Source organism: Phacochoerus africanus, chromosome 1 (assembly GCF_016906955.1).
Source record: "Phacochoerus africanus isolate WHEZ1 chromosome 1, ROS_Pafr_v1, whole genome shotgun sequence".
NCBI classification, from domain to species: domain Eukaryota; kingdom Metazoa; phylum Chordata; class Mammalia; order Artiodactyla; family Suidae; genus Phacochoerus; species Phacochoerus africanus.
The window spans coordinates 218,404,870-218,429,967 of record NC_062544.1 but is presented as its reverse complement, the minus strand read 5'-3'; the positions used below and the strand labels follow the sequence as shown (position 1 = coordinate 218,429,967).

The 25,098-nt window shown below is 38.2% G+C and overlaps 1 protein-coding gene across 1 annotated transcript in view; it reads right to left on the bottom strand.

Moving 5' to 3' along the window:
* KPNA1 (karyopherin subunit alpha 1) overlaps positions 1-25,098 on the bottom strand; it is an 84,321-nt gene that overhangs the window by 16,113 nt on the left and 43,110 nt on the right. Inside the window, exons 3-10 of the mRNA XM_047790858.1 lie at positions 20,698-20,805; positions 17,655-17,754; positions 14,097-14,191; positions 6,607-6,738; positions 5,290-5,378; positions 4,851-4,950; positions 3,882-4,045; positions 2,329-2,407 (exon numbers count right to left, since the gene is read on the bottom strand). Coding sequence (XP_047646814.1) covers positions 2,329-2,407; positions 3,882-4,045; positions 4,851-4,950; positions 5,290-5,378; positions 6,607-6,738; positions 14,097-14,191; positions 17,655-17,754; positions 20,698-20,805 — 867 coding nt within the window. The remainder of the gene's footprint in view (positions 1-2,328; positions 2,408-3,881; positions 4,046-4,850; positions 4,951-5,289; positions 5,379-6,606; positions 6,739-14,096; positions 14,192-17,654; positions 17,755-20,697; positions 20,806-25,098) is intronic.

Below are 25,098 nucleotides of genomic sequence, written 5' to 3'. Positions count from 1 at the left end.
CAAACACAACTACAGAGTTTCAAGAGTGGGTGAACAGTTATTAATTGAAGCAGGGAAAAATCAAGACTTGGAACTCACTTTGTGGGGGTGAAGATTAAGTGAGAAAGACAAATGTGAGACACACAAGCAGGTACTGGAGAAGGGACTGGAACTTGAGAGAAATCAGAACTAGATGTACAGGTTTAGAACTTCATCTACTCAGTAAATATTTTTTGAGTCTCTATACACTGTGCCAGGAACTATTAGATTATAGAAGCACAAAAATGAACGTGATTGACATAGGTCCCCCTCTACAAGTTTACAATCTAGTGGATGGAATATACTGTGATAAATGCTATGATGGATGAAACAAAATAAGGAGCATCTCATTTAAGAGTTAGCTTCTAGAAGAAAATAACGTTAGTAGCAAGCCTTTAAGAATGAGAACACGTGTGACGGAGTATGAATCTGTGTGAGGGACTGGTCAGAGGAGGGATAGGGGATGGAGACATGTTCCACACAGAGAAAAACATGTGTTAAATCTCCAAACTAAGCATGGTCATAGCTAATACAAGGAATAAACATGGAAAAAGCACAGAGCATGGCAAAGGAGAGGGTAGAAACTCTTTTTGAATAGCAAATACACTGATGGTATTAACATTCAGAAAATAAAAAGGACTATAGTTAAAAACATCCTTTCCATTCTTATACTCCAGTTATTTGGTTCTCCACAGAGACAACCAATTTTAACTAGTTTCCTGTGTATGCTTTCAGAGAAATTTTATGCAAATACCTCAAATACATTGTTTTCCTCTCCTCCCTGCCCCCCTTTTACATAAACAGTAATATAACCTACATACTATTTTGTCTTTTTTTTTTCTAAACAACAGAACTTAGAGGTCCTTCCATATATGTGCTTAATAGCCTCATTCTGCTACATAGCATTCCATTATATAGGTACCAGGTTTTAAAGGATTTTAAACACTGTCTAAGGACAAAAGGAGGACGATATGAACAAACTTGCATTTTACAAGTATCCCTCTGGTGATATAGCAATGGTACAAAAAAAGCCTAAATGAAGCACTGCAAGGAATGAGCAGAGATGGTAGACAGTGACTGACAGAAAAGGTGGAGGAAAGGGAAGAATCAAGCTAATGTCCAGGTTTTTGGCTTGGGCGACTATTGGTGCCATTCAATGAGAGAGGAACGTAAATAAGCAGAGGTCCAGATACACCAGAAAAATAATGAGTTCCCTTGTGGACAGAATAAATTTAAAGTAAATACTAAGAGTTGGAAGATACCTGAGAACAAATTCAGTCCCCTTAATTTTAGAGATTAGAAAAGTGAAGACATTAAATGTCTTTCTTGCCCAAAAGCTATTAGCTGGTTAAGAAAGCACTAAAGAGGGTGTTCCCATCGTGGCTCAGCAGTAACAAACTCGACTGTATCCGTGAGGATGCAGGTTCGATACCTGGCCTCACTCAGTGGGTTAAGCATCCAGCATTGCCATGAGCTGTAATATAGGTTGTAGATGTGGCTCAGATCTTGTGTTGCTGTGGTTGTAGCACAGGCCAGCAGCTACAGCTCTGACTGGACCCCTAGTCTGGAAACTTCCATATGCCGCAGGCATAGTCCTAAAAAGACAAAAGACAAAAAAAAAAAAAAAAGAAAGAAAGAAAAGCACTGAAAGATTAAAACCTAACCCCTTCCATGGGATAATCCCATAAACAGAAAAGAATGAATAAAAGGAGATTACTAAGGAGAAATAAATGGTCATTGAGGCAAGTGACCCAAAATATTTCAACACCACAGAAGCCTAGGAAAATAATTTTAAAAGATGATGCCAATGTATCTGAGAGATAAGGAAGAAAAAGAGCTAGAACAATCCACTGTGAGTGATGTATCTTGACATAAATGTTGAATGGAGTGGAGGGTGACACTGAGAACAAATAGGGAAGATCCTCCTCACATATGCAAAAAAAAGGAGGAAACTTTCAGGGAAGATGAGATAAAGCTGGCATGAAAGGATGCTACTAGAGGCTTCTGATGCTCACAAGAACCACTTAAAGGTAGAAGTAGTGAGAAACAAACCTAACCAAAATGAACACAATAGTGGAACCCAAATGGGAACCATAGGGGAACCCAAAAGTGCTACAAGCAACAGGTCAAGACAAACACAGTGAAAGTACTGAAAGTAATTGCTTAAACCAACATTTTAAACAAATATGAATGAAACAAAGTATCGATTCCCTCCAATAATATGGAATTAAATACTATAACAGAAACATAATCATGGGAGTCAATGCACTACTTATTTCTAAAGGGAAAAAAGTTACTATTAATTCATACCTGTGTCTGAATATCATCGCCTGTGACAATGTTTCCCACAGCCCGCAAAGCAGGAGAAACGACTTTATAATCATTATGCCTGTAATTATAAAAAGAAACATTATAGTTCTATAGTTTCTTTTCCTTAGGGTTGAAATCCAAAAGAAATAATAATAATAAAGAAATCCATTAGAATCTTGGAGCAGAAAGGTACTTATGGTGGTTATTAAGGGAACACTATCATGATGATGAAATGTTCTTTATATCCCTAGGAAAGGCTGTCTTTCCCTTTACTTAGTATTTTTGGGTAAAAACTACAAAACTGTCCCAATAATCTTTCCCAGGTATTCTATCACTTAGATTTCAAGCTTTCCCTCTCATTCTTTAATGTAGGTTTTCATTTCCTCTTTACTTGGACTCTACAGTTGATGAGATAATTGAAAGCAATAGTTAACATTTATATAGAACTTTAGTTTCAAAAATCACATAATTTTCATAGAAATAAAAAATATGGCAACAGTTGAACTAATTTGAAAACGAAAGCCAGGCTTCATACACTTTGAGCAGTGAACTTGCTACTAAACCTCAACTGACTTACGGGTCTGAAAAACTCCTCCACAAATCTTTTATACATCTGAAGAGAGACATCAGGTTTTGATTTCAGGCTAAATAAGTTACTATCTTTTAAATTTCCTTAAAAATCTTCTATCCCCTTTAAGGAGATTGATAACTCTTCTCAAAACTGCCAGTTTCTTCACATTTAAGAACTGATGACTAAAAATAAAATGGTTAAAATATATGGTATCTAATGACAGAAGAGGACATAAGATTACTTCTCCAATTGTGAATGCTATACTTCTGACTCCTCCAGTACCACACTGCTTTTAATTCACAACAGCATTATATCACTAATCTGTACCCAGTCTGTGCCCAGCTGTAATCCCAGAGTTTTATATTCTGTATATTATACTACCTAATCCATTCCACACATCATCTTTGGGGCAATGCTTTCTTGCATCTACTTAGTACTTAATTAAATGAGACATGGCTTGCAATTGTACCACATCCCTATTACGTTACCACTGTAATTTTTTCTTCTATAGTATTTCCTAAAAATTTGACTAATACAGTCTCAAATTATTTATGCCATCAGTAAATCTTTCACTTCATAAATGAAAGGCATCACAAAGAGATACAGCAAATAAAATTCAAAGTCTGATACCAGTCTAAGTTTAGCTCTAAATGAGACAAAAGATAAGGAATTACTGTTTTTAATGGCAACAAGCCTTTGGTTATTCAGTGGTTGGACTCAGGTCTTTAAGCATTAGCTAGAAATATAGATCAGAGTTTTCCAAATGTTTCTATTGAAGGGCTGCTAAATAGCAGAAGAGTAAAAGGTTCTTTATAACCCTCAAAGCAATCAGACATCATTTAACATGAATATAAACAAATAAGAGAAGACAGCAGCCCAAAGCACATTAAGTCAGCATAACATATTAACATTTGAGTATCATTAACTAGGAAATTAATATGAGAAACAAAAGAACAGATACAATTTCTTAAAGATTTCTTACATCAGCAGTTCCACAAGTCTCCTACATACTCCTGCATCAATGACTGCTTGAATTTTATCATTGGGCCCATCTGATAGATAAGACAGAGCCCAGCAGGCATCAGCCAATACATCAGTGTCACTGACAAAGAGCAACCAGGAAAGCACATTCAGACAGGGGGAAACCTGTAAAGGGAAGATGATATGGTTATGGAATTCAACAGACTAAAAGCAAGAAATGAGGTGGGAAACTCCAGAAGGCAACCTGGCACACACCTGGTGATTTTGGGGATGACTTTTTAGTACTTCTGGAAATGGGAGTAATAAGTGGCCAAGTGACATTTCCATCTTTGGGAGTGCTGTCAATGACCTTGCAATTTACTTTGATGAGGTGATCAGAGCCCAAGGAAAACAATTTTTTTTTTTTTTTGGAGGGGGGGTTGTCTTTTTAGGGCCAGACCTGTGGCATATTGAAATTTCTAGGCTAGGGGTTGAATCAGAGCCGTAGCTGCCGGCCTACGCCACAGCCACGGCAAGGGATCCGAGCTGCACCTGCGACCTATACCACAACTCAGGGCAACACCAGATCCTTAACCCACTGAGCGAGACCAGGGATCAGACCTGTGTTCTCATGGACACTTGTCGGGTTTGTTAACCACTGAGCCACAACAGGAACTCCAAGGAAAATAATTTTAAAGAGCAAGTTTTATATATACCAGTTCTCAGAGTGAGACTCCTTGTCAAAACACACTCTTTGTGAACCAGAGGTAGAGGAATTTTCATAAGGGCTAAAGCTAGGAAATTCTGCACTTTAGATACTTTGTTATGAAGAAAAAAATGCCAGATTTTAAGATTAATTCAGAACTTTTTTTAGAGGCGGTGAAAATTTATTCCAAATTAAAACATGCAACAAAAAAAAACTTTTTTTAGAAATAAAATTCTAACATTTTAAATTTTATCAAAAATTATTTCTCATACGCATAATCCCTACCTTTGCAAATTCTGGAGGTGGACTTTTCCCTCTACAGAGATTAGACAAAGCCCATACTGCATTCCGGGTCATGGTCAGGCGGTTTTGCTTTGAAAATAATCTGTAAGTATGATGATACAATAGTAAATGATATAATGGAAATGAATTATATAATGGCATAATACAAATATCTATCATTTAATGCTATTGATAAACAGATGTCTTCAAATAGCTCTTCTCCAGAACAATAAAGTTTAACTAATTCTAACACAAGGAACTCAGAATTTTGGCACTGGAATAACATAGGATGCCTGATGGCTGATCCAAACAAGTTCATAAGAAAATATCTATAATGAAAAGTAACACTAGGAAATTCAAAGTGATTTCCAACGATGTTCTGCTTTTTCAGGAACTTCTCATATTTTTATTACTCATAAAAAATAAAAAGAAAGAAACTTACTGCAGAAGAGGAGGAAGAATATTGCAGTCTAAGACATAGTCCCTGCACATGGTACTATCTCCAGCAATGTTTCCAAGGGCCCAGACTGCCTGTGAAAGAATTATTCATTAATGTCAGGCTGCAGAGTTTTTCTCATATAGTAGTTAATCAACATATATTATTCATGGACATTATCTATTAATATCCCTAAGTTCACTCGTCAAATGAAACAGTTGTATTGGTGGAAAAAGATCAGTAATATTATAAAGTATACATGTGAACACTCATGAAAGTAAACTTATTAAAAGGAGGTACGAGTTGTTACACATATTCTTTATCTTAGAGGACCCCATCCTTAAGTAAGATTCCATACAGCTCTTGGAACTTAACAGATTTAAATGGCTTACTCAGCTGATTAAAAATGTATCTTAAGCTTGCTTATAAAAAAAAACAGTGAACCAAGAATTTAAGAGCAATCGAAATGCAGAAAACTTTGCTCAACTTTTGGGGGTGAGAGATATATTATCTTGACTGTAATGACGGTTTCATGGGTATATACATGTGTCAAAACCTATCAAATTATACACTTTAGGAGTTCCCATTGTGGCACAGTAGAAATGAATCCAACTACTAACCATAAGATTGCAGGTTCCATCCCTGGCCTCGCTCAGTGGGTGAAGGATCTGGTGTTGCTGTGAGCTGTGGTGTAGGTAGCAGACACGGCTCAGATCCTGTGTTGCTGTGGCTGTGGCGTAGGCCAGCAGCTGCAGCTCCAATTCAACCCCTAGCCTGGGAACTTACATGTGCCAAGGGTGCAGCCCTAAAAAGCAAAAAATAAAAATAATAAATTATACACTTTAAACAACCATAGTTTATCATGGGTTGACTTTACCTAATAAAGGTATAGAAGAAAATCATGTTCATTTAACAGTGATTTACATTTATGAATTTGATAAAGTTTACAATAATTAAAAATTCAGGTTTCCAAGTGATTTTCTGCACAAATGTGGCAAAGACCTGTTACTTCAATGTGTTGATTAAACTAGAGATTACAGGGAAAAAACTCAGTAACTGCTCTCACAGTGTAAAAAGTATATCTTTAAGACTAAAAGAATTTCAGGGTTGGAAGGGAAAGATGTTTTCATGTTTCTTGGAGAAATTCTACCTATATTCACATGCAATTTTCTATTTTGGTTAAGTGTAGATTTCTAGAACATTCCTTCTATGTGGAATCATGGACTGTCATGCCCAAGTGGTAACATTGAGACTCTGAATATAAGACTGAAAAGAAAATCTGTATTCTTCGAACTGCTTCTCTTTACTTGTTTGATCTTTTACCTGCTCCTGGACATCTTCAAACTCTGAGCTGAGCAACTCTATGAAGATAGGCACAGCTCCTGCTTGAATCACAATCCGGGTCTGAAGAGAATTTCCTGAAGCAATATTTGTCAGTACCCAAGCTGATTCAAACTATAAAGATAAAAATAATTTCATTATCTTATTAGAATTTAATAGCTTATCTACTTACAACAATAAGGTTTTCTGCACATGAAGAAAAGAACCTGGGAGATCAATATTGGCACATAATCTATCAAGTAAATACTATAAAGAATTCTCAAAGAAATACCTTAGCCTAGAGGAATATTCAGGATGTCTAAAATTTCAGATCCAAGTGGAACTGACATGAGACCATAAGAAGAATGAGGGAGTGCTTCATATACTGATATGAAATGATTTCCCGAGATATAAATGGGGGGGGCGAGAAAATAGTGTACATTAATATGTTACCATACTACATTTTCTAAAAGAGTTAAGAAGGAATATATACACATTAATTTACTTATTACACAGAATACTTCTTGAAGGAGTCACCATAAACTATACTTGTTATTTACATAGAGAGGTCAAGGTGAATGGGAAACGAATATGTGAAGGATAGACATTTATCACAGTAAAGCTTTTATGTACCCTTTGTCCTTAAACCATGTTTGTTATCTAGTAAAAAATAAAATTAAGTAATTTTTATAAGATGGGCAAAGCAAAATGAGGAAAGAATGTTAGTATAAAATATAGGCAGAGTGAAAAAGGCAAAAGATAATTTAAATGAAAAGTAGGTCCAAAGGAGTTAACAGGCATACAACTAATAGAAATGGCAATTTCAGAGCATAAGAGCTTCTAATAAATGAAAACTCTCCAAGACAAGGCATAAAGGTAAAAAGAAGGCATGAAGGGAATTATGGCCAACAACAATACAGCACATATTAAAATCTAAGAGAGAACTCTTAAAATTCTATTTAGAGCTCTTAATTAAACTTCAGTTTTGTTTCCTTCTCCTATTTTGTCTTCTATTTAATATTCTTTAATGAAGCACATATGTGGGGGGGGGAAATTCAGTGACATGCCCCTTGAATGAGAAATCAATGAAAAGTCATCCAAAGATGGAGTTATGGCTCTTTTAAGCTTTTGGGTCAACTGAAAGACAACTGTCATATGGAACACTGCCTTATGCCTTCCATATGGAGGTAGGGGAAGATGGAAGAAATGGGAAGACAATCTGATTAGCATAATCCAAAGCTACATAAATGACAGAAGACACTCAGAGAAAAGGATATTCAAAGAAACTTATAAATGCGATACACGTAAGTGAGATAAAGTGGTTTGATAGCCAGCTAGGACACTGATATTAAAGCAGCATGGAGGCCCAGACTAGAAGTATCGCAGTTAAAGGGAAAATTTTCTGTCTAATAACTTTTTGCTATAAGAGGAGTTCAGAATTTTAAACACTGAATATCACAAAATAAAAACTCATCACATATCATCTCTGTAGTTAAATTACTACTCAAACCAGTGTTCATACCCCTTTCAATCTGTGTGTATTGAAACCTGACCTTATATAGCACTTTTTACTTTAAAAGCATTACTCACATACTCTCAGGTGTTCCTTCAACAACACAGAGAAGCCTGGCTTTTCTAGTTTATGAATGAGGAAATGATCAGAAAAAGATGCAATAATGTGAGAAAAAGAATGTATGTGTTACTGGGTCACTTTGCTATACAGTAGAAAATTGACAGAACACTGTAAAACAACTATAATGGAAAAAAATAAAAATCATTTAAAAAAAAAGAAAAAGATCCAACAATCACTAATGATTTGAGTAACATTATACAACCAGTCAAAGAGAACTAGATTACAGCCTCCAAATCTAGTAGGCTTATGAGCCCAACCAGTTTCCTCTCTGAAACATACCAATAACATTGACAAGAATCTTTCAATTGCTTACAGTTTTGGTATCTAGGGCAAGAAATTTCAGATAATGATCTGCTACATTTTTTAGCGAATGCTAAAAGGAAAACAGAGTTCACTTAAAAATGTAGTTTCTTTTGATTCCTAGGAAAATTAACTAGTAGAGACATATGAAGTGAGTACAAAAGCAAACCTTTCCTACAAGAAGGAAAGCTCCAAGCTCAACAAAGAGTTATCAGTATTTGAGACCAAGCCAAAAAAATGAAAAACTGAGGAAGAGCAACCTGTAAAGAATGAATAAGATCAGCATACATACCAATCTATATCAAAGAGGGAAAGGTCTGCAGTGAGCCTTTGATGCAGAAGAAATGGTAACAATAACCTAAGTAGATAAAGGATACACTAAAGTTATCAATGAGAAGAAACGAGAATACTAACTGCTGCCAGAATTCAAACTGCTGTTTGTTCTGATGAGATTTAACACCAAAGGTCTCCCAGAAAAAGAGAATTCCTGAAGTTAGTGAAGTAAATGGAAAAGCACAGTGACAATAATTAGGAAAATGGAGAATAAGTAAATAATAGCCTAGACATGGATGGAAGAAAGTTGGATATTAGGACATCCTTAACAAAAGAAGAATGTATACAATTACATTTATTACTAAGAAGTATATAATGATTATAACCTCTGAATGCAAAGAAGATTCAAGGTCTTTCTTGGTAAGAATGGAAATCAGAAAATAGTTTGGTCATTAATGGGGACAGAAGTAGATGAATAACTATAACCAGAAGGCCACTGAAAACTCAAATCATATTCATGAATTAATGAGACATTAAAACACACGATGCCAATTACTTTGATATTTACCTTCTAAAAACTCATCAACCTATATTTGTACAATTTTCTATACCCATGTGTCTATGTGACATATATGTATGTACGCATGAGAGAGGAGGAGAGGAGACAGAGACAAAGACGGAGATAAAAAGAATGAGAATTCCCTAAGAGTAAACAGGCCCCTGATAAAGTGTTAGAAAAAGCAATTTTCACGGAGTTCCTGTCGTGGCGCAGTGGTTAACGAATCCGACTAGGAACCATGAGGTTGCGGGTTCAGTCCCTGTTCTTGCTCAGTGGGTTAACGATTCGGCGTTGCCGTGAGCTGTGGTGTAGGTTGCAGACGCGGCTCGGATCCCGCGTTGCTGTGGCTCTGGTGTAGGCCGGTGGCTACAGCTCCAATTGGACCCCTAGCCTGGGAATCTCCATATGCCGCGGGAGCGGCCCAAGAAATAGCAAAAAGACCAAAAAAAAAAGCAATTTTCAAATATGTTTAATATGTAAGTATGTTTTTTAAAAACTGGTTGTACTTTGTACTACATAGCTTCTTTTTCACTGGGTACTGTGGTCATTTTTTTGGGCTGGTGAATGTTTTGGCCTCAGGTCCCAGACTAGAATTTAACATGAAAGAGAACTGTGAAATGGAAATGCCCAGCGCTGATACCAAAAACAACTACATAAAGTCATAACAGAAATGGCCAGAAAAAGTAATTTTAAGTAACCATGCAACTCAAGAAAAACTCAGCAACATGATGAAATGAGAAAAACTGAAGGAATGGTACCACCTCAAGTAACAGCCAAAATAACTATAACCTTTACTTTCTGTTGTTTTAAATTACTGTATTATTAGTGTTCCAAGAATGGCATCATGCAAAGAAACAACTTGTCATGCAGCTGTGATTGCTTATGAACTGTAATTCCATTATTATTTTTCACTGTCTAAAAAATCTGCTAAATAAGTCTACAACTAAAATCTGAAGGGCACACTGAAGACTTGCTACGTTCTTTCTTTCCTTTCTCAATCTCTACCTTCTGGTGCTCAGTTCCTTAAATAAGGAAAATGAGAATCCAAAACTGAAGTACTTCTGACCTCCTATCAAGTTTCCCACTCCAGGTTGAAGTACGCCTGGTTCCCTTTCTCCATTTGGATCAGGACTCTGTTGCTGGCCACTTTGCCGGTTCCACTCTGGTTCCTAGCAAATGCCAGGCTCACCTGGAGAGCAAGTGAAAAGAGAGGCTCACATCAGAAAAATAAACCCAGATATCAAACTCTGCAGAGAACAGTGCCTGAGTCATCTGAGCAACCTCTAAAGATAGGTAGAGGGATCAATGAAAATGGGAAAAGACATAGGAAGATGAAGGCTTACTGCAGTTTATCACGTGAAGCTTTTACTGGGGACAAGGAAGGTAGAAATGGGAAAACTAAACCAATTTAATTCAAATTTACAACTTTAAGAGGAGTTTCGGTTTAATGATTAGAACTAGGAGGCAATTTACTTACTTCTAGCTATTTTTATAAGCTTCTGAAGAAGGTTTGGGAATGCAACATCTCAGCACAGGAAAGGAGAGTACCAAGATGTTGGGCCTGGACTTAAAAAACAAAGTGGGTCCAGGTAATACACCATAAGGCAGACCAATCTCATGTCAAGGGCTCCAGTATGTCTGAGGCCTACATGTCACTAAGCTTGAAAATACTGTTAGTTAAATGGCACTGTCTGCTTCCAAAATCCTAGATTCCACCCATGTTCATTTTATTTGAGGGCAAGTGAGATCTGGGTAGCAATGCCAAAAGCAGACATTTTTATCTCCCTGGTCTGAATTATCCCACTGATTTGGAGGATGAGGAAAGCCAGAAAGGAAGTGAAGAGACCCTTCACTAGGATTCACAGTTCTTCATCTATAGAATGGATTAAATTTATTCAAGGATTTATTACTGAGTTTAGCTATTATGACCATATACTACTCTCTTTTTAGAAGAGAAATGGCAAACACTCCATTCCAAAGACATACTATTCAAACTTCTATTAACCAGGCAGGAATATCAGGGACAATTTACATTCTAGTGCTCTCCAAGAAGACAGAGGAAGGACTATCCACCAAGTTTCCCAGAGCACATCTAATTATTTGAGCAGGAAGCTTCCTGTCTCTAAAGTTTTCATCAATATACTTGCTCCTCCTGCTTCTGGGATGGTCAAGGTTACCCATTAGTCACAATGGAGAAAGAATGCCATTTTGTGCTTAAATGTACACAGGAGAAGAGCTGGGGATGATAACCTTTAGATAATAAACAGGTTGGTTATCTCTCAAGGTCTCTGGACAGCTGAGGTGAAAATTATGTGGTCACTTCCAGAGGAATTATTTCTCAATCTTTTAGCCTAATTATTAGTTTGCATAAGAGTGTAACCTGAGAATTTAGATGAAAGCAAAATAGAGACTTCTGAAGGCTTTCATCTTCAAATACGTTAAGATACAAACTCTAGGATTACAGAATCAAAACTGATGTAGATTTTACAAGTGTTAGCCAGGAGAGGGCACTGTCTGAGAGAACACACTGTGTTCTTCAGGGAATACTGGAGAAGGCAGGGATGGGGAAAGGCCCATTTCTCTGACATTTTTCATTTTAGGACTAGAAGGTTATACCATCTTCCTTTAACACATTAAGGAACTGGACCTCTGCAACCACTTGCTAAAAACTGCTAAATCCGGGAGTAAGTTTAATATCTCCAAATTACTCTCACTGTCAGAGATAGGATAGAAACATATTTTCACATGAACAAAATGATAATTTTCCCTACCTCCCTCTTCCTACAAAGCTTTTCAAATGATAAACTGCAGTAAGGCTCTTCATTTGGTCCCTCTGGTTCTCTTGACAGGTTGCTTAAGGGCTCAGGCTCTGTTCTCTGCAGTGTTGGTTGTCTGGATTTCCTTTTTTCTGAGAAAAGTCCTCTTTCTTTGCTTTCTAGGTGAACCTGATTATTTTCCAGGTGTCTGGTGATCCTGGCCTTTGATGGGGACCAGAATTACAATCCAGGAGGCAGCTAGCAAAACAGAATCTTAATTCAAATGAACTTGGGAATTAGTAAGTGTCAAACTGGAGAAGAGAAACTGACGGAACACTGAAGTACTCTACCTTTTCTGGATTTCTTGTTTTTCCTCTGGAAGGAACTCATCACCGCAACAAAAAGAGTACAAGAAGAAGGAAGATGGAAAAGGAGAGAAAATATCAAGACAAAGCATAAAGTCTTATGAATTACCAATAATGTTCTGGACAGTAAGGAACCTGGGGAGAGGAGCTGTCTCTTATAAAAACACCCCAGTCCTTATTACAGCCTTAGAGTAAGGAAAAGTAAACAAGAGAGTCAAAGTTATCTTTATGATTAAATTTTTATTAACAAATATTCACTTGGAAAAATTATCCCATTCTGTGATCTATGTGGGACCTAACTAACCTTTATAGTTGCAGAATCTTTCTAAAGGGTCTGAGCTCCTCAGATTAGATCCTACAAGTGAGAATTTAGGTATCACAGGTATTTGATAAAGAATAACAAAGAAATCAATTCAGTTGGTTACCCTAAGGAAGTCTGGCTACTGAAAAATTACCAGTTTACTTAAGATCTAACTTTATTCAGGAACAATTTTTTTTTTTTTCCTTGTCTTTCTGCCATTTCTTGGGCTGCTCCTGCGGCACATGGAGGTTCCCAGGCTAGGGGTCGAATCGAAGCTGTAGCAGCGTCTGCGACCTACCCCACAGCTCACGGCAATGCCGGATCCTTAACCCACTGAGCAAGGCCAGGGATTGAACCCGAAACCTCATGGTTCCTAGTCGGATTCGTTAACCACTGAGCCACAAGGGGAACTCCCCCCCCCCCTTTTCTTTTTGGCTTTTTAGGGCGGCATTCACGGCATACGGAAATTCCCAGGCTAGGGGTCTAATCAGAGCTGTAGCACCAGCCTACACCACATCAATGCCAGAAACGAGCCTCATCTGCAACCTAACCCACAGCTCATAGCAACACCAGATCCTTAACCAACCCACCAAGGCCATGGATTGAACCCACAACCTCATGGTTCCTAGTTGGATTCATTTCCGCTGAGCCATGATAGGAACTCCAGAAACAATATAATATTTTAAAATTTCTAGATAACTCAAGATGAGAGTCAATTGATAGTTGGTTCTTTTTACTATGAAAATTATCTAATCTACAAAGTTGTAGCATTTCCTCTTGGAACCCCTATACAACAGTATTGATAGACTAACAAAGCAGAAAGGACAGGGATTCCCAAAAAGGCTACCTCCTTGTCAGCTCTTTGAGGGTGGGGTAGGGTGGGAGAGGATTAATTAGGACCAGTTCAGGATCAGTGAGTCTCTGATCTAGCCCATGTTACACAGCCCTGCGAAAGCCAACAAGCATAATTTAAAAATCCCTCAAAAGCAAATTTTACATAGCCCACATTTAGGTCCTTATAATGGCTCGTCTACTGCAAGCAATTCTCTTTTAGGTAAATATGATCCACAATCATCATAAAATAATCTTTTACATGATGGAAAATGGTAAGAATTTTAAAGAGTAAAAACCAACGGTCTGGATATTAACAAAGCTATCAAAGCAGTTTGCAATGCATCTGTTAGAAATACCACTATCAAAAAATTAACACATTATATAGATTAGAGTTAGTAACAAGCCTGTATACAAAATCTAAGCATGCCAAGGGAATTATGCTATGAGGCAAGAAATGAAAAACGGTTCGCACCTGCAGGGTACAATTCTCTTTTCGTTTGAGGAACTCCACAAACCTGGCCACTACTCCTGGTGTGCTGATGACTTCATCAATAGGAGGATTAGGTTCTGTCTCCCCATAAAATAAAAGAAGAAAAACAATCATTTGATTTCAATGCAAAGACTTTATAAAGCTCAAAGTTAGTTCATAATATCCCCCCTCCATTTTTAGCATCTCTTTCATGTTGGAAATTAAAAAAGAAGAAAAATAAGTAAAACTGAGTTTGGTCGCTTTGAGACTAGAGTAACTTAAAACATTTCACAATAAGGTAAACCTTAATATGGAAATGACAGCAGAGTTCTTAAAAGTTAAACTTAGAAAGTTGTGGGGGGGAACATCAAAACATAACCACTGTTATTATTCTGGTAAACTTCCTACTAGCTCTTTTTCTGTATCTGAGTTTTAAGTCTCTCCTTTTTATTTAACATAAATTGTCTTAAGAAACTGGATTAGGAGATTCTGTGCTTTCAAGATCTAATTTTATAGCTATAGCAATAAGTAGAAGGAGGCAAGGAATCACTAAGACTGGCTTGCCAAACGAATCTCATTTTCATTTATGACAACAGACTATCTTTTTTGTCTTTTTAGGGCCACACCTGCAGCATATGAAAGTTTCCAGGCTAGGGGTCCAATCAAAGCTGTTGCTGCCGGCTTATGCCACAGCCACAGCAACCGCCAGATCTGAGTGGCGTCTGCGACCTACACCACAGTTCATGGCAACAATGGATCCTTAACCCACTGAGTGAGGCCAGGGATTGAACCCATGTCCTCATGGTTACTAGTAGGGTTCATTAGTGAGATCCACAACAGGAACTCCTGACAGTAGACTATCTTAAAGTCATCCAATAGAAACTTGCTGGGTTAATAGATAAAAGTGTCCTAAACAATAAGCACTGTAATTTCAGCAAAAGATCTGACAAAGCCTTTGATGACATTCACGTAGCAACTTAAGAAAAATAGCACCTGGAGTTCCAGTTGTGGCTCAGTGGAAGTGAATCTGACTAGTTTCCATGAGATGCAGGTTCAACCCCTGGCCTCACTCAGTGGGTTAAGGATCTTGCATTGCCCTGAGCTGTGGTGTAGGCTGCAGACGCAGCTCAGATCTGCCACTGATGTGGCTGTGGCATAGGCTAGCAGCTACAGCTCCGATGTGACCTAGCTGGGAACTTCCCTATGCTGCAGGTGTGGCTCTAAAAAGACCAAAAAAATGGGAGTTTCCATCGTGGCTCAGTGGTTGATGAATCTGACTAGGAACCATGAAGTTGTGGATTTGATCCCTAGCCTTGCTCAGTGGGTTAAGGATCCAGCGTTGCTGTGAGCTATGGTGTAGGCTGGAGACGCGGCTCGGATCCTGCATTGCTGTGGCTCTGGCATAGGCCGGTGGTTACAGTTCCAATTAGACCCCTAGGTCGAATATGCCATGGGAGCGGCCCAAGCAATGACAAAAAGTTAAAAAAAAAAAACACACACACACACAGAAAAATGGCAGCTTGATTATAGCACTACTAGGGACTCTTAGCCAAATCCATCTCCTGACTGAAAGAGGTAAGTAATAGTTCAATGTTAATTTGGAGCAAGCTATAATGGTGTGTTCTTTGCCTGGTTAGACATTTGGTAGGGATGGGGGAGGGGAGGTGGGTAGCCTGAGCCTATGGCATGCTTAAGTTCCTTGGCCAGGGATAAATCCCACACCAAAGCAGTGACAATGCTGGATCCTTAACTCACTGAGCCACAAGGGAACTCCTGGTTCAGCATTTCATCAATCATTTGTATAAACACAAGAAATAAATTTGATGATTACAATAAAAATAAAGCAGCTAATACACTAGATTAGAGAAACAAAATATAGAAAGAACAACAATAAGCCAAAGTTGGCAATAGAACAACAGGGGTAAAGGAATTTTTTTAAATTGCTTTTAAAAAGCAGTTTGTTTTGTTTTTTGGGGGTTTTTTTTGTTTTGTTTTTTGTTTTTTGCTTTTTAGGGCCGCACCTACAGCATATAGAGGTTCCCAGGCTAGGGGTCCAATTGGAGCGGCTGCTGCCAGCCTATACCACAGCCACATCAAAGCCAGATCCAAGCAATGTCTGCAACCTACACCACAGCTCATGGCAACACCAGATCCTTAATCCACTGAGCAAGGCCAGGGATCTAACCCACAACCTCATGGTTCCTAGTCAGATTTATTTCCACTGTACCACGATGGGAACTCCCTTAAAAAGCAATTTTATTTTATTTTTTGGTCTTTTTTTCTTTTTTAGGGCCACACCTGCGGCATATGGAGGTTCCCAGGCTAGGGGTCTAATCAGAGCTGTTGCTGCCGGCCTATGCCACAGCCACAGCAACGCAGGATCTGAGCCTCATCTGCGACCTACACCACAGCTCATGGCAACTCGGGATCCTTAACCCACTGAGTAAGGCCAGGGATCAAACCTGCATCCTCATGGATACTAGTCAGATTTGTTTCCACTGAGCCATGATGGGAACTCCAAAGTTCTAGAATTCTTACTTGCCCAAATGACAATAAGTGTCATATCCCAGTCTATCGTATTTATATGTATTTTTTAAAAAGGTTGTTACCCTGCCCACCAATAAATCCATACTTAAATTTCAGTGATACACTGCTAACATTAAAATCAACAATCACTGCTTTTTCAAATGATGTTTTAAGTTTTTTTAAAAAAGGAGTAGAGTTTTGGAGTTCCTGTCGTGGCACAGTGGTTAACGAATCTGACTAGGAACCATGAGGCTGCGGGTTCGATCCCTGGTGTTGCTCAGTGGGTTAAGGATCTGGTATTGCCATGGGCTGTGGTGTAGGTCGCAGATGCAACTCGGATCCCGCGTTGCTGTGGCTCTGGCGTAGGCTGGAGGCTACAGCTCTGATTCGACCCCTAGCCTGGGAACCTCCATATGCCGTGGGAGCGGCCCAAGAAAATGGCAAAAAGACCAAAAAAAAAAAAGGAGTAGAGTTTTGGAGTTTCCGTCATGGCTCAGTGGTTAACGAATCTGAGTAGCATCCAGGAGGACACAGGTTCTACCCCTGGCCTCATTTAGTGGGTTAAGGATCCGGCATTGCCCTGAGCTGTGTGGTGTAGGTCGCAGCCGAGGCTCGGATCTGGAGTTGCTGTGGCTGCAGCGTAGGTCAGCAGCTGTAACTGATTCTCTACCCCTAGTCTGGAACCTCCATATGCCAAAAGTGTGGCCTCCCAAAATAAATAAATAAATTAAAAGGAGTGGAGTTTCTCAACCTTAATTAATATGAAATAGTGCTACTGTTCTTATCACTTTAAGATCTTTTATAAGGGAGCTCAGAAATGAAAATAATGCCGCCTTCTTGTCCTGGTGAGAACATAAAAATAAAAAAAGGAAATTCAAAAGTTAGTCATGGCTCATAATATACACATGTGTATGAATTCTTTTATCCTGTTGATAGACATATTCCAAAGCAAGTTATCTACGGTGTGAAAAATAGATTAAGGCAAAGTAATATTTTGTAAGTAAATGAAAAACATTTAACATATTCAGAACTCACCTTTTGAAAGCAGTTTTCTGAATTTCTGCGTTGCTGAAAGCTGTTGCTCTGGGCTATTGGAAAATATCATTTCAATCATGTCGGAAGTAATAACACCACCCTGGCATTACAAACGAAAGGCAAATATAATAAAGTTTTAACTTAAATTCAAAGGAAAACAAAGCCAGTATAAATCGTGGCCAAGTTATTGCGTTAATTATATTTATCTATAAGAGTTACACAAAGGTAGGATAATCTTTGCATGAGGAAATGTATGAGATGATCATGTGATGAAGCCAAAAATCTTCATCAGCTTTTCATGACCTTCAAATCTAAAGCAGCTACTCTAGCTCTATCACACCATTCTATTCTAATCTTCTGCCCAGCCTTTTCACTATTAGTTATTCTTTTTAGTTATCTATTTATTGCTTCGATTCCCCCAGTACATGAAAGCTAAATGGCTGGTGTAGGGTAGATGCTCAAAAAATAACTACTGAATGAGTATAGGGTAGTCTTGTATAATTCAGATTCTGGCCATTGCCAAATTCAACAGCTGACTCCTAAATTTATTTGAAATTCGTTTTATTAAAACTTTTTGGTTTCCCACTATTTTCTTGCTTTATTAGTCCTTTCCCATTTCCCACTACAACCCACTCCCAGTATTAGTAGTTAAACTTCCTTTTCAGGATCACTTGTCACAATGAAATAAAGTTCTTATCATTTCATGTAGGGTAACAGTCAACAAAATAGGTGATGATGAAAGTTTGCACTGAGTTATAACTGCTAGATGGTTGGTAAGCAACACCTAATACTTAAGAATAGCCTATGGGGAGAATGAAGCATTCTGCTCTTAAAAGTCAGAAAAGTAACTCCTTTGAAACTTTTAGGTCTGATTTCTGAATTAACAAAAGTATCTACATGATTCTGTTATGAATGTTTCCATACATATCTTTGTTTTCTTTCTTCTCTTATCCTCTTACCATATAAACAGAAGATGTACATTCACAGTATTTAAGTATTGTTTACACCATGGTATTTAAGTTATAGGCTATCAAGGAGAGAAGAAACATCACCCGAGGACTTCGCATCCTCTTCTAGGGAAAAGGTTAGTGCATTTTCAGTTGCATGCAAGACAGCTATATTTCATTATAAGGAGGTATGACTTTGTCATTGACTTTATCTGAGACTCATGGTTTAAGGAGGTGGGTTTGGATGACGACAAGGTATAGACTAAGACAGTCAATTTTATGTGTCAGCTTGGTTAGGATATGGTACCCAATTATTTGGACAAACACCAGCCTAGATGATGCAGTGAAAAGTATTTTTCCAGATGGCATTAACATTTAAATCAGTACACCTGAGAGAAGTCCAAAGTGCAGGTGTGTCTCATTCATTCAAGTGAAGGTGCTAAAAGCAAAGGCTAAGGTTTTTGAAGAAGGAAGTCATCCTCAAAATTACAATATCAACTTTTAACCTAAACTTCCAGCCTACTGGCTTAAGCTACAGATTTCAGACTTACCACCTCCAACAATAGCATGTACCAATTCCTTAAAATCAAACAACTGATGGATCAACTTCTCTCTTCCTCTGCCTCCACCCCAAGTTGATTCTTTTTCCTCTGTAGAACCATAACTAATACAGTCCACAAAATACTTCATTTAAAATACACTTTAAAAAAAAAAAGGGCATTCCCGTCATGGCGCAGGGGAAATGAATCCAACTAGGAACGATGAGGTTGTGGGTTTGATCCCTGGCCTCACTCAGTGGGTTAAGGATCCGGGGTTGCCATGAGCTATGGTGTAGGTTGCAGATGCGGCTTAGATCTGATGTTGCTGTGGCTGTGGTGTAGGCCGGCAGCTGTAGCTCTGATTGGACCCATAGCTTGGGAACCTCCATGTGACGCAAGTGTGGCCCTAAAAAGCAAAAAAAAAAAAAAAACACAAAAAAACAAAAAACAGATCAACTTCCTGAAGGGCCTAGAAGAATTCACCCCAAAATAATGTTACCAACAATGTCTACATGCATAACAAAATAATCTAAACTGCTCTAGTTCCAAAAGAAAACTGGTCCATAAATATTGGAGATACACAAAGTAAAAAAAAAAAGAAAAAGAAAAATCTATACACTATTGTACATAATGTTACCATTTGCCAAAAAGGGGGGGGAGGATTTTTCTCAAAAAGAATAAATTATAATCTATCAACAGTAATGGCTAGTGGGGAAAGAAACTGGGTGACAGGTATAAGGAAAAGGTTTTTCTTTTTCTGAAAACCACATATATGCTCTATTAAAGCATTATACAATTGCTTGAACTAAACTGGAAATCTAGATAGGTATGATCCATAAAAATAAGGCATAATTTTTATCTGTTTATGTAACCCCAAGAAAGTTACAATATGAGTTTTAACAGAAAATTCCAATAGTTGTGATGTGGAACTATTTTTTTTTTTGTCTTTTTGTCATTTCTTGGGCCGCTCCTGAGGCATATGCAGATTCCCAGGCTAGGGGTCGAATCGGAGCTGTAGCCAATGGCCTACACCAGAGCCACAGCAACGCCGGATCCAAGCCGCATCTGCAACCTACACCACAGCTCACGGCAACACTGGATCCTTAACCCACTGAGCAAGGCCAGGGATCGAACCCACAACCTCATGGTTCCTAGTCGGATTCGTTAACCACTGAGCCACGACGGGAACTCCGATGTGGAACTAATTTTTAAAAGCATATAAATTGTCTAATTTTGTACTTGAAATAGGTAAGAAATTGGGATTTTCTTTAAAGTATCCTTTGTTAAGTTTGAAGGAATAGTTTTATAATTATCTTTTAAGTTTTAAGAGCTGAGTTAATCTTCAAAATTTAGTTAATTGTTTAACTTCATGTATTATTTAAAATAAAACATTTAATGAACCATGAGATTATGGATATGGCTTCCTTTTAAAAATGAAATGCCCAAGTACTTTTTGCAGCCATCTAACCTTTTTTTTTTTTTAAACCTTCAAAAGAGATTTAAACCTCATCTTCTCAGAAAAAGAGTAAAAAGAGTTTCCTTCATTATCCTACTTACTGGTGCCATTTCCATGTTATTAATCTGGGCCTCATGGAAGCCTCCATCTGACATAACTTCTTCTTCTGTTTCTTCTTCTGCTGTAGCAACATTTCTTCGCTTGAATAACTAAAACAATAAAAAGATTGTTACTTAATTCTAACACAAGGTAGTTTAACATCCAAACACCAGATATCCCACTTTTATTTTATTTTTGTCGTTTTAATGGCCACATCTACGGCATATGGAGGTTCCCAGGCAAGGGGTCAAATCAGAGCTGTAGCCACTGGCCTACACCACAGCCATGGCAATGCCAGATCCGAGCCATGTCTGTGACCTACACCACAGGTCATGGAAACACAGGATCCTTAACCCACTAAGTGAGGCCAAGGATCGAACCTGCATCCTAATGGATACTAGTCAGATTTGTTTCCACTGAACCACCATGGGAATTCCAAGGTACCCCACTTTTAAAAGGCAGTAAAGATGGAGCTTTTACAAAATCACTTTCAAAATTCTAGTTCGTAAAAAAAAGAAAATTCTAGTTTGTGCTTCCTTCAACCTTTCCTGATGAGCGATTATTTCAGAATTCTCCAGTCGTAGAATCTAATGCAATTAATTATCACAATATAATACCACCAACACTTGATGAGGTAAAACTCACTGAGAGAGGCCTAAACTACATGACATATTTTTTTAAAAAAGATTGAAAAATGAGCTGGGGCATGCTTAGTCATTTCCCTTTTTACTCTTGAAGTAGGTGATAGGATAGTCTTATCAATACATCAGGGGAAATGAGGATTAAAAACGATGGCAGGATGACTTAAAACCTCCCTCCTAACCCTAAAGGACAGTGGATCAAGGCTTCTTGACCTTTCCAACCTGTCCAGCAACCAGTGATGACAAACGACTACTGCTTGAACACTACTTATGAAGTATCCATTAATTTGTGTAGGAAAGTAGTTCTCAGTAAAGGCAACACAGTAAGGTGACTTCCATTACATCCTTAAGAGTCCTAGGCAATACACTTATTCATCAAGCTATAAAAAAGTAACAATAACTTACCCTGTCACCCTATATAACTAAAAGAGCAGATGAAACCCCTAAAATAATGGGTTTCAGACATTGGCCAAGAGGTAGCAGAAGCAGCGATCTTTCCAAAAATAAAAGAAACAAGATGAGTCCTATAATTGCTTCAGATTGCCTGGACAGTTTCTAGGCAGAAGAATAGATAGGGTGAACCCAAACAGGGTCTAGAGGCTCCTTCAATTGAGGGGACAGCATTTACAACTGAGGAGGCTAATACCAGGGATCTACAAGGGAGAGTACTGAAGAGACATACACACACAAAAAAACCCCAAATCCACAGAAGGTTCCCCTTAAGGTGTGTAAGGAAACGGTCAAAAGCTGGAAAAGAAACTACCTTCAAGGAGCAGGCAGAACAATTCTGGATGTCACATAGGTCAAGAAATCATTTGTATTTCATCTGGCTGGAATAGAAAAGAAGTCCTAATATAAGGGACACTGAGTACCATACTCCAACAGACACTGACTCAGAAGTGAGACTAAATTAGTCCTAGATAAAAGATTCTTCCGGTCCAACCCAATGAAACATAAAAGCAAACTGGTTCCAAGTAACTTAACCACATCCAATGACAAATTCAGAATCATATGTATTAAAAGAATACAAAAAGCTCCAATGACAAAGGAGATAGAATTTACAATGCTTGGCATTCAATCACTAACTCCCAAACATGAAAATAGGAAAAGACTAGCCAAAAGGAAAAGAAAAACTAATCATATCCATCAAAATCACCTTGAAATGAAAAAGATGGCAGAGCTGTACAAGGGCATTAAAATAGCTGTTATAAATACATTCTATGTATTCAAAAAGTAGAGAAAAAGTATAACTATGAGAAGGAGAGATAGGATGACATGAGAAAAAAAACCAAACACCTAGGTATGAAAAATAAAATTATTCTTTTTCTTTTTTTTCTTTTTATGGCTGCACATGCAGCATATGGAAGTTCCCAGGCTAAGGGTCAAACTGGAGCTACAGCTGGCCAGCCTAAGCTACAGCCGCAGCAACACAGGACCCAAGCCACATCTGTTACCTACACCACAGCTTGCAGCAGTGCCGGATGCCTAACCCACCGGGTGAGGCCAGGGTTCGAACCTGCATCCTCATGGACACTCTGTTGGGTTCTTAAGATGCTGAGACACAACAGGAACTACCAAAAAATACAATTTTTCAAATGAAAAGTAAGCAAGATGGGATTAAGAGGAGATTAGATGCTGTAGAAGAAAAGATCAGGAGTTCCCATTGTGGCACAGCAGAAATGAACCTGACCAGTATCCATGAGGATGTGGGTTTGATCCCTGTCCTCACTGAGTGGGTTAAGGACCTGGCGTTGCTGTAAGCTGTGGTGTAAGTCACAGATGCGGCTTGGATCCTGTGTTGATGTGGCTGTGGCACAGGCCAGCAGCTGTAGCTCTGATTCAACCCCTAGCCTAGGAACATCCATTGGCTGAGGGTGTGGCCCTAAAAAGCAAAAAAAAAAAAAAAAAAAGAGAGAGAGAGAGAGAGAAAAGATTAGTGAACTTAAGGGCACAGCAAAATAAAAGAAATGGAATAAAGGCCAAGAAAATATGAACAAAACATAAGTCAGCTGTGGGACATTAAGTGGTCTAGTATACATGCATTGGAGCCCCAAGGTTGGGGTATGGGAATATACTTGGAAAATTAATGGCCAAAATTTTGCAAATTTTGTTAAAAATATAAACCCACAAATCCAAAATCTGAAAGGACTCCAGAAAGAAATATGAAGAAAACATGACAGGACATCCTATCGAACTGTTTAAAATTAGGAAGAAAAATATAATCTTAAAGCACCAAAGGAAAAAAAGACATTTTACAGGCATGCAAGGAAACAAAAAATAAGACTGACAGCAGAGATGCTGCTGGAAACAATGGAAGCCACAGAATGTGGATCACACAAATTTAAAGTATCAAAAGAAACTGCTGATACAGCCATGACAGGAGTTTCTCAAGAAATGAAAAAAGAATAAAATTGTGCCATTTGCAACAATGTAGATGGACCTACAGAGTAACACTTTAGTGACATAAGTCAGACAGAAAAAGACAACAGAAGAAGCCAGTTTAAAAAAAAAAAAAAAAAAGACAACCACTGGAATGGGAAAAAAGAGCTGCAAACAATGCAACCAACAAGGGCTTTATCCCAAAAATATACAAACAATTCAACAACGACAACAAAAAAAGTCCATAAAAAATGGGCAGAAGACCTAAACAGACATTTCTCCAAAGACATATGGATGCCCAGTAGAAACATGAAAAAATGCTTACCATCACTAATTATTACAGAAATGCAAATCAAAACTACAATGAGGTACCACCTCACACTGGTCAGAATGGCCATCTTTAATCTACAAATAGCAAATGCTGGAGAGGGTGTGGAGAAAAGAGAACCCTCCTATACTGCTGGTGGGAAAGTAAATTGGTACACTCACTATAGAAAACAGTATGGAGGTTCCTCAGAAAACTAAATATAGAACTACCATATGACCCAGCAATCCCATTCCTGGGCATATATCCAGACAAAACTGTAATTCAAAAAGATACATGCACCCTTATGTTCACAGCAGCATTATTCACAACAGCAAAGACAGGGAAACAACATAAATGTCCACAGACGGATGAATTAAGAAGACGTAGTACATATATGCAATGGAATATACCATTCAGTCATAAAAAAGAAACAATGCCAATGTTTATTTTATATGGAGTAGTTTGTGTCTCTTAATCCCATATCCCTATTCTGCCCCTCCCCACTTCCATCTCCCTACTGATAACCACTAGTTTGTTCTCTGTATCTGTGAGCCTGTTTCTCTTGCTACATAAATTTGTTTTATTTTTTAGATTCCACATATAAGTGATAACATGGAGTATCTATTATCCTCTTTTCTTTTTTTACATTTTTAAAAATTAAAGTATAGTTGGGAGATCCTGTTGTGGCTCAGTGGTTAACGAATCTGACTAGGAACCAAGAGGTTGCAGGTTCGATCCCTGGCCTTGCTCAGTCGGTTAAGGGTCCGGCGTTGCCGTGAGCCGTGGTGTAGGTTACAGACGCGGCCCAGATTCCCCGTTGCTGTGGCTGTGGCGCAGGCCGGTGGCTAGAGCTCCGATTGGACCCCTAGCCTGCGAACCTCCATATGCCGCGGGAGCAGCCCTAGAAAAGACAAAAAGACAAAAATAAATAAATAAAGTATAGTTGATTTACAATGTTTTGCTGAATTCCACTCTGCATCAGTGACCCAGTCATACATATAGAATATACACACACATATACATACACACACACACACACACACACTTTTTATATTATCTTCCATCATGGTCTATAC